The following is a 10,530-nucleotide window of genomic DNA, read 5'->3' as shown; positions in this document are numbered from 1 at the left end:
TCGAGAAACAGGCCCCCAAAATAATCGAAGAAAAGCATGATTACCTTAACAAAATAGTCCAGTAAAAGGAATTGATGCAATCATGCCAAACAGAAATCAAAATGCATGCTTTACAGCTCTGTGACTAGAAGACGCATAGTTCTTTTGTATGGCTGTCCTAAGTTCCTAAATGAATTGATTTTCTGAAAAAATCAGTTGTTTTGCACAGATGCAACTTCTCAAGGTGAACTTGCAAATATTTAGCTACGGAAAAGGGATAACCGAAATACATCAGCAAGTTCAAATGACAGTTAAAGAAGCTGAAAGGGTATCACGTGAGGGTGAGATATTAGACCAAATTGGTAACAATACGCAACAGCTAAGCAACATCTGAGAAGCACACCACTGGCAACATCAGTGCCATAGTAATCCACGAAAGCATTACCGCAATAATAGGGTCATGTCACAATAATCTTGAGAACGACACACTGATTTAATTATTTGTAGCGGCCCCAACCAACTGATTGGGGCGCCAACAGGCAACAGACATGAGGTGCCTAGAAGAAAAAAGAAGTAAAAAAGAGAGAATCACTGGAGCATGATGCAAACCGGATGTCGATAAGAGTCGATGTCAGAGAAACAGCAACAAAATATAACTTTGCTGATCTGCTGGAATTCTTATACATACAGCTGCACGGCAACACAAGATACATGACGGCGCAACTCGTCACGCTAGACGCTGCACCAGTGCAGCAGTGCTTACATGGTCAGCTGAAGTAACGCTTCCCCAACAAAGTACAAAGTCACATCTAAATTTTTATGTAAAGCTGCAGCATGTGCTCAACAGTTTATCACCAACAAACAGAGCGGACGGTCTAATTACAGCGGCTCCAGAGCTCAGGATCAACAAGATTCCACCTCCAAAGCCATACCCTCCTGAGTAAATTAGAACCAAAAGCCTAACAGCTAAGAAAAATCTACAACAATTACAGCAAAGTTTCTTCTTTCCTCACAACCCGGCATCATCGTCGTTGGGATGGATCCATGAGTATAGTCCAGTGACGGAAGAACACCCAGCCCAAGTTCTACATTGCAGGACCTCTGTAAGTATGCACAATTCCACAAATTTCACATGATTAGCAACTTACAGTAAGAAATCAAACAGGTCTCAAAAGTCGAAATCAAACTACTTACATGCTCAGTGCAGACAAGTCGCTGCTAACTGATCTCCTTCAGAGCCCTCATTGCCACGATAATTGCTTGTATGTAGATCTTTCTGTGTCCCAACTGCCATCAGGTTCCTTCCTCTTTGTTCCTACAACTGGAATTTGGTAAATTCTTCCTTGCTCCTCTGCAAAGCCATGTGGGGGTGGGATCAAATTTTGTCTAATTTGTAAAGGTGCCCGTTCATCCTTTCCTTCTAGATCTATACTTCCAGGGCCTGAGTTAAGATCAAGGCCCTGACTTTCCCATTTACGATTATTGTCACGTCCACTGCTGCTGCTGCCCTCAACAAGATTTATTGCATACTGCCTTGAATGATGGGATGGTAATGCACCTGTTGGCCCAACAAGCGATGGAGAAATGGCAGGAAAATACGGCACCCCTGACGGAACAGAGTTGGGAAATGTTGTTGACCCAATTGAAAATCCCGGTGTTTGAAGGTGAACACTGGGAGGAAAAGCAAATCCTGCATACGGATATGCAGGCTGATGAAAAACCATTGTTGGAGACGATGAAATAACTGGAGCCCTGCTGGGATCACCTCCAAATTGACCACTTTCAGCTGTAGGCGCAATAATCCGCTGGGTTCCAGGTGCTGCCTCAATTGGGTAAGGCTGTTCTCCTCTAGAAGGCAAAAATGATTGCATCGGCACTGGACCACAAGGGTTGGCAGAGGCAAACCATGGTGATATATTACTCATGGCAGCATTATTCATCCTAACGCCAGGAACTTGTGGTAGGAATTGAATACTGCCTGCATTTTTAGTAGGTAGATTCTTTGGTGTGGGTTCGGTGCCAGCATCATCAAGGCCCGGCCCACTATTAAGATCAAAGTCTCTCGAGCTATTCATGCCAGTATTAGAGAAGACTCCAGGTAATGCTCTTGCTGGTAACAACGGGACTTCAACTCTGTGTGCAGCATTTGGTACAAATTGGCCATTGTCTGCAACTTCATCAGCTCTGTTCAAATCAAACTCAATGCCAGCACTTCGTGAAGAGCCATCACGACTTCTGGTATTTCCAGATTCAGAACAAGTAGTCTGTGCAGAACTCTGCGGGACATCTTCCTCAAGAGCTTGGTCATCTGCAACATTCAAATCAAAGCCAAGGGTGGGACGAGACTGCTTCCCAGCAGTATGAGATACTGGAATGTCACGTGTGGTGACAGGCATCTCCAACACCTTCCTCGGTTCAGCAGGACGAAATGCACTTGTAGCTGCTGAACCTTTCCACCCAATCTCAGGCTTCGCTCTTAGTAGGTTATCAGGGGGAACAAAGGGTCCTTTAGCTGGAGCAGCTACTGTTATTGGAGCCGGCTGCAGCCCACTTGTAACAGGTGAAGTGAATGGCGAAAGACCAGGTAAATGGATCGCTGAGGAACATATAACAGGTGAGACAGCTGGCTCAGACTGATGGCAATCATCCCCAGGTATCCCTTCATTCAAGTCAAAGTCAAGCTTGGCTGTAGAATTTGACTTTGTGCGAGCAGCTAGAGAAGAACCCTCATCTGATGAGACTAGGTCTTCTTTTCCGTCCTCTTTTCCACTCACACCATCACTGGATTTCTTTGAACTCTGCTTTGCACTATGCTCACTTTGCTGAGAATTAAGACCTTCAGGTTTTACATGAACATTGGATTCACTGGAACTGTCTTTTGATTCTTTCGTCTCCTTAATCACATTTGCCACACCAAGTGGGGACGCTGCTCCTACAAGTTTGGTAACATCAGCCAAAGAGGAAGTAGCTTGTTCCTTCTTTTCATCCTCATTCTGCACTGTGCTACTATCTCGAACAGCATCAGCCTTTTTCACCTCCGTAGCCATCAAATCTAATTTGCCAGCAATACTGTCACGTCTATCAAAGGTTCGTGGGTGGTCTGATACACCCAGAAGCTGCTTATTATTAGTTGACTTTAACAAACCCTGGGCTTGTTTATCAGCAGCAGACAATGAAGATTCCCCGGCAAGGATCAATTTTGAATTTCTATTGGAAACAACCAAGCTACACTGGCTGCCCAATGCAGATTCAACAGCGCTATCTTTGTCTGTACAACCATCTTCAACTTTTCTATGGACAGTACAGGCATCCGGATTTTCACCTGCAGATGACTCCATATTAGACATACTGACAACTTTAGTATTAGTTGAGGGGTACAAGTTGGAGTTATGATCATGTTCACCTTTGGAATCGACTGAAGCAGGTTGAGAGTTGCATTTGTTTGCACGCCCTTCATGGATTTCAACTTTGGCTGAAGATCCAACTGCTTTAGGATCCGCTAGCTCAGGAGATAGCACAGTTTGGCATTGTTCCTCCTTTGCAACCAAAGAAGCATCATTTTTCACTTCCTTCCCCACAATGACTTTCTTAGCATCTGTCGGCCCTGAATCCTGTGATGGACCCACGTCGCTTTCTACTTTAAACTTTCCAGTACTGTCACCCTCACAGACCAACTTCTTTGCAGATGAACTTCTGGGGGAAGAAGATGGGGAAACCAATTCAGATTTAGATATTTCTCCTGCCACACTAGCAAGAAGATTCATAGCCGTGTCATCTCCATCTTGCAATGAATGACTAGCTTCAGAGTACTTAATTTCAATCAGAGCGTTCATTGGGCTGAATGAATTTCCCACCCTAGTTTCACTTGAGCAGACAACTTTTTCGTTCATATAAGAACATGCAACTCGTGATACATGTGCATCCTTAACAGAATCGTCAGGAGTCCTGCTGTTGTCATCATCTAACATAGCACATGGTGATTTATCACCTTCCTCAGCTCCTTTAATATCATTGCTATGCCAAGACTCTGCATTAGCATCAGAAGCTAAATGAGGCCGAGAACTTTCAGTCTTCATTTTCACTCTGCGGTCAGTCTGCTCATGTCTATCTGCGACCACAGGAGATGAAGCTCTACCCCCAGTAACAGATGGGTCCTCGAAAGATCCTCCACTTGCACTTCTAGCAGGACTACGAGCAGGATTTGGAAACCGAACAATCAATCTATGATTGTTTCCGTGATCAGCTGGAGTATCAACTCCTTTTTCAGAAGCCGTCCCACTTTGAGATGATTTATCCTGCAGCAAAGATCGATCAAGGGAAACAGATCTTCCCGCAGATGCTTCCTTCAGGTTCCCTGAAACAAGACCATTGTTTGCCCTCCGATGGCTCCGTGAGGAACTTCCAGAAGGTTTACTAGCACCACCAGAAGCAGCAGTTGAACTTCTCGCATCCTTTGATGGCTCACTAGAGCACGACTGGCTGTTGTTCGGTGATTGGCTTGAACTGCTGCTTTTTTCCTCTTTCACAGTAGGTAGCTCAGAACCACCAGTCCCACCAGTTGATTTACAGGGCTGGTCCTTCAAGTTGGTGGCGACATTTGTTGGTTGCATATGTTGTAGTTTTGATGAGGCAGGTACCACAGGATTCAACTTCGCAGCTGCATCTGTGCCCCCAGGTTTATCAGTCAAAACTTTTGATGATGAAACAGTGGGCACTGGATTTTTTGGACTGCTCTCACTTGAGCCACCTCGTTTGTTTGCAGTATTTGAAATTTCTTGGAAACCTGCTTTTCCTGACCAGGAAACAGATTGACCTGAGGCTAAAGGCTTCGCATCATTTGACTTCATTTCAGCATCAACACGCTTCTTCCAGTTCTCAACAAGACACTTAGCTTTCTTCTGAATGTCCAAATTTTTATGGCTGCGCAGATGATTGACAGATTTCCCAATACTACAACTTTGCAATGCACTGAGATTAATAGGCAATTTCGCTAGTGCGCGAAGCAGGGCCAAGAGAAGTTCGTCAATAGGTTTATCTGCTTCTTTAGGACTGCTCCCATCACCAGACTTCCCTTTGTGTGCCTCTTGAAGCCAACTGTCCAACACGGGAAGGCCTCTTGATTGCACAAATCTGCCAAGGCAATCAAGACTCTCAGTAGCAGCAATAACCTCAGCAAGTACAACCCGGCCAGCAAGGTCTATCTTTTGCTCAGTCCGATCAAGTTGCATAAGATGTACAAGCTTGTCAACTGCTTCTGCATTTGGAAGTCCACCCTTTTCTGTTATCTTTGCTACCTCGGACTTTATATCTTCCAAGTTAAAGCTTCCAGGCTCACTGTCATCGACCTTAACAAGACGATCCCGATCCCGTTTAGCTGGATCAATTCCCTGCTCACCTCTATCTCTCTTCTTCCCTTTAGATAAACCACCATTCTGAGTACCATCTGAAGAGGTCTTCGGTTGTTGGGAAGCTGATGGGCCATTTAACCGCTTTGGAGAGCGTCCACCTGACTGCACTGCGGCACGCATTTCTAGCCTTGTTCTGTGTAGAAGCCGATTTACTTCTTCCTGCCGTTCCTGGTCATAAATTTCGTGTGTGAAGCAGGATATATGAATATATAATAGATAAAACAGGAAAGAATTAATGTACCTACATTAATATAATCCTGGTCAGTAAGCCACCATAAGCACTTGTTGTCAATATCGTATACACGCCAACATACAAATGAAGAAATTCCAGCTGGTAGCTCAACACCTTTACGTAAAAAGGCAACTTTGCAAGGATGCAGCAGGGAAACAGCAGATGCTTCGTCCTGGTGGAAAGAGTAGAAGATCTCGTTTGGTGCAGCGTTGAGTTGGATGCCCTTGTTAAGCTTCACGTCAGCAGGTCTATAAAGCCAACTAACGCGTAATTTGGGATAGCCTTCTTCTTTTTTCTCAATCCAACGTATCAATCCAATAAATGGAGGAACATCAACAGCCCGAAAAAGTGCACAATCGCCAACTCGAATCTCACGCCCGTCCTGAAAATTAAAAAGTAATTTATTATATGTTTTTCCAGCATGAAACATCGATCATGTTGCTCCATTCTCTTGTAAATTTGGTGTACAAGCTTAGCAATTGCAATTTCCCTGTGTGCATTAAATTAGCAATCAAACAAGCAATGAACAAATAACTGTAAACTGTGTGATTGCAATGAAGCCCAGCAGAAGCAAGGTATGTATTGTGCCATTTTGAGCAAGTAACAATACCACTGTACCATGAAACTACACACTTTGTTACACCTTACACACATTCACGAGAAGGCACTTTCCCATGATCATTTGTTAAAAAAAAAGAGTGAATTTCATCAGCGGTCCTTAAACTTGTCCCAGGTTCTCTTTTCTTTCAAGCAACCTCCGAAGAGGGCAGGGAGTTCCTGCTATTCACTATAGGTACAAAAAGAATTGACCCACTTCATGACTGGGAAACCAGGCCCAAAAACCATACAGGCACACAGTTTATTGAAGGCAAACCAGGTTGTCATGCAGTCCGCAAACTCTCAAATTGTATATCCAAGGCCTTTAACTTGTCCAGGTTTTCAGGGTCCGAGCCAGTCCAAATCAGCCCCATCTGCCTCTATGTAGTGTGCCACCAGCTACCATGGCGCCTGTGTGGAAGTCTCAACTCTAATGCATATGATTTGTGGTTATAGAAGATGCCCTCCTAATACTTGGGTTTTTTCAACGAATTCCTTAAATGTGACTTTCTACTAGATACTATATGCAGGTAAGATTTGCGTGACCGCCAAGCCACCTACCTGAAAATACGGGAGAAGTTTAAAGTCACAAAAATGCAATTTGAGAGTTGGTGGACCTTGATGAGAACGCAGGACATGCTTAGGGGCTGCTGATGAAATTCACTAAAATAAGTTAATTAGTTCTTACCACTCCTCAAACCAGTAGGCAAATGATATGCAGAAAACCTTTTCTCACAAGCGTGCAAGCAAGGAGATCCTTACATATATAGTATGCCAAAATTGTCGATTTGATAGCAATTCACAGAATTCAATACAATCATGCCAAAAGGAACTCCATTTAAATATGCCCATACTAGCATGTTTGCAGTTGCCAGTACTAGTAAGGCATCGAAACTAGTTTACTCAACAGTCAACACAAAACTTCATGGCACGTCTCAGCCTATTGCTCCAGTATACCACCATCTAGACAGGGAATATATAGCAGGTATTGCCCAAGCGGAAACAAAAAGGAAACATAATGATTTGACAAGGTTAGCATTCTCGGTTGGACTAAACCCGTGAAGGTTAGCAAGCAAATTCCAAAGCTATACCCAACAAAAAAAAACGCACCTTTATAAACGAGTCGGGTGACACGGGGCGAGGGGAATCGACGCAGTCCTGCTTCCGCGCCGCCGATTCCGGCGGATAAGAAGTAGTCCGAGACGGGGGAACAGATGAGCTGGAAGGGGAAGTAGGTGGTCCCTGTGCCGGTGGTGGTGGAGCTTCTGCCTCTACGCGAGCGGCTGGCCACATGAGCCGAACGAGACGCCGCCTCCTGCCGTCGCACCCCTCAGCGCCGCGCCACCCATGCATATCCGGCCCGCTGCATCTTCCCTGACGGCGCCGCCGATCCCTCCTCCTCGCCGAGCTCCGGCGCCGCGCCGCGCCACCATCACCAGATCGCCGGGCGGCAACCCTAGGCCCTCCGAAACCCTAGATCCGCGGGCCTCCGCTGCGCGCGCATCCGGAACGCCCGAATTCGCGTCCAATCGGCCGATTCAGGCGGACCGCCTCACCGGCGGGGGCTCGAATCCGGCGGAATCGGCGGGCTCCGGTCGGGCTCGATTGGGGGGATTTGGGGATTCCGGGGCGGGGTCAGCGGAGCGGGCTGGGCGCGGGGGGTTGGACTCGATCCGAGGTGGGGTGGAGGAGGAGGAGAGAGAAAATTTCGGCGATTCGAGGGGGGGAGGGAGAGAGAGAGAGATCGCGGCAGGGGCAGGGGCAGGGGGGTAGGGGGCAGAGCGCAGCAGAGACGGCGAGCGAGGTCGGGTCGAGAGGTGGGGAGAGAGAAGGGATGGATGTCTCGTCTCCTCGTCCAGTCCTTGCAGAGAGGAGAGGAAAGCAAGGAGGGGCAGTTTCGACCATGCACAGTGACCGCAGGCGCAGGGGAGCTTCTGTCTGTGCGGGCCCTGCCTGCGGGACGCCGTTTCCTTAACATGTGAGGTCACGGCACATTTACATCACACGATGCGAAAGTCAAGGCACCATATCGAACACGGCTTGTGATATGACACTAGTTGGATTTTCTATATTTTTTATTTTATAAACCTTTTATATTTTAAATAATTTCATTCAACCTCCAACGGAATATGTTATATCCATAAATAAACTAACTATTTTGGTCATAGCCGTTTCCAGGGTGACAAATTACTACTATCACTCCACCCACATTTCTTGCCATGGCAACCAAGAGTGGTGTGACAGACATTGTGAAATGGAATGTGCAATGATACATTTTTACATGTTTTCACACCCCTTTACGATGGCGTGATCAAAGTAGTGAGTTCCTGAAAATAGTGCGATAAGCTAATATTAAATATTATAATAAATAAAAAGGCACAAAATTACATGATTTTTGCATTGGTTGACAGAAATTGGCTGTGTCATATTTCTGTGAGAAAAGTAGAGGTTATACCCCCGAAAAAAAGGATGGGGAGGTTCTAGCAATTACTCGGAAAATAAAATTCCAATCTTGAGCAATTAGTTATGTGATATGACCATAATAATAACCATATTCAAGTGAATTTTCAGCTATGAATGAATATATTGATGAGCTCAAAGGGGAGCTTGGGAATCTGTATATGATTTGGAATCCGCTAGATTATTAGGAGCTTGGGAATCTGTATATGATTTGGAATCCGCTAGATTATTAGGTCCTTTATTCTTTTCATCATATTAATATATCAATAGGTTTCTTCTAGATAAGGATCATGCATATGCGTTGCTACGAGCAAAACAAATTCTTGCCATAAGATTAATTTTCATTGTATAAATTTTTTGTAACAACATATCATATACTTTGTTGCTACGAGCAGAACAAATAAATAATTTTAATATGTTATACCTGGCAGAACAAATAAATAATTTTAATATGTTATACCATCGCACTGAAGTTGACCAATATCAACGCCCGTGTGTAAAAATGATTAAACATACAGTATATGTTCACCAATCAGGAAAACCAAATTTGTTTAGTGCTCAGCTTACCCACGATCATTCCAGTGGCAGGTTGTAATGAGGAAACAATTGAACACTGCAAATGCCCCATAAATAATTAGTAGGAGACACCAGGGCATAACAATTACCGATTGTTATCGAAAGGAGATGCTGCAAGAAATCCACACAACACACCATGTGTAAACACCTTATGACAAGTTAAATGACATAGCTTCAACCATAACACCATGGCAAAGAAACAATGCTTGATGCAAATAAACTTAATAAAAGATTACTGGTCGCAGCTTCTTGTCTTGCAAAACAGTATAATTTTATATTGTACATAAGTACAAAGATTTAAATTCATGACAAGACACTGTACACGAAGGCAACAACCTGCCACAATTCACATGCGTTGAGCACCAATCGTATAAGTTGAGCACCGTAAGTACAAATCAAAGGCAACCTTGAGGCAACAGGCACCCTTCGATGATCTTTCCTAGCAGACAGAGGTACCCATCGTCACTTCTCTAGCTGCTTTGGTACACACCCCAACGCCACCTATTCTGTTGTAGCAACATGAAAATAAAAAATTAAGTACTGTAAGGTAGCAAGAATTAACTATAAATTCAAGAGATAAAGTGATTCGCTTTTGGCAAAAAAATTCAAAGTAGAATCAACTGAATTGGTTCACTACATAGTCATCATAAAGTGTTCATCACAGAAAAGCTCAATCCTAAATATCTTTTATGTTTTTGGAAACAAAGATGCAGGCCCTGCATAATATACTCTACAAGCCTCCTCTTCCCTAAGATATGTGCATGCATGCCAACATAAACATACGTGTGAGCCCATGATCAAACTTAAAAGCTCACGGTTCATGCTGTCCTACCACTATTCTAGATAGCTTGGCATAATGTCAATGTTCATAATACATGGCGTACTATTGATCATTTTGTAAGACACAACTTGAAAAAATAGTATGACCCAAATAGCGCAGAAGGACACAATAATTGTTAAATAACAGACTGAACACCATGAACAGAGCAACAGTGAACCTTTTTTCCACGACAAAAAAAAAATCACTGACTAAAGGTGCAAGGCTCCAATGCACATACCCAATCAGCAAACATGCTATCCTTTCTATTTGTCTTAAACATGGCTAATTGGAATTTGTCCTGCAGATAAGATGGGTGATAAGATGGGTGACAGAATTGCTACCATAGGTGTTAGAATTGCCATGTACTGCCACGTCACGCTCAAAGAAATTAGCAGAACTTACAAACCATACTAATCAATAATCCATCATCAACCGCAGCGCTGCTAATCTTCTTGAAC

General features: G+C 44.1%; 1 protein-coding gene across 2 annotated transcripts; it reads right to left on the bottom strand.

Moving 5' to 3' along the window:
* Positions 1-610: 610 nt before the first annotated feature.
* Positions 611-7,985, bottom strand: LOC117839497 (uncharacterized). Of its 2 annotated transcripts, XM_034719836.2 has the most exons (5): positions 7,327-7,983; positions 5,633-6,001; positions 3,383-5,555; positions 1,174-3,301; positions 611-1,080 (listed from the first exon to the last, which is right to left on the bottom strand). In XM_034719836.2, the coding sequence occupies exons 1-4, from the start codon at positions 7,567-7,569 to the stop codon at positions 1,221-1,223; spliced, it is 4,866 nt and encodes a 1,621-aa protein (XP_034575727.1). In that variant the 5' UTR covers positions 7,570-7,983; the 3' UTR covers positions 611-1,080; positions 1,174-1,220. The 2 variants fall into 2 exon arrangements, with proteins under 2 accessions (XP_034575727.1, XP_072147105.1); XM_072291004.1 differs by having other exon boundaries at positions 1,174-5,555; positions 7,327-7,985.
* Positions 7,986-10,530: the final 2,545 nt, after the last annotated feature.

Source organism: Setaria viridis, chromosome 9 (genome assembly GCF_005286985.2).
Source record: "Setaria viridis chromosome 9, Setaria_viridis_v4.0, whole genome shotgun sequence".
In the NCBI taxonomy this organism is placed as follows: Eukaryota; Viridiplantae; Streptophyta; class Magnoliopsida; order Poales; family Poaceae; genus Setaria; species Setaria viridis.
This window is presented reverse-complemented; position numbering and strand designations above follow the sequence as displayed.

What these genes read in the sequence shown, in the direction of transcription:
- LOC117839497 (XM_072291004.1), bottom strand. Translation starts at nt 7,569, where the DNA reads ATGCATGGGTGGCGCGGCGCTGAGGGGTGCGACGGCAGGAGGCGGCGT. An exon ending in CACCCGACTCGTTTATAAAG is followed by an intron (nt 6,002 to 7,326) that starts GTGCGTTTTTTT and finishes TTTAATTTTCAG; the next exon opens with GACGGGCGTGAGATTCGAGT. An exon ending in CTGACCAGGATTATATTAAT is followed by an intron (nt 5,556 to 5,632) that starts GTAGGTACATTA and finishes ATTTATGACCAG; the next exon opens with GAACGGCAGGAAGAAGTAAA.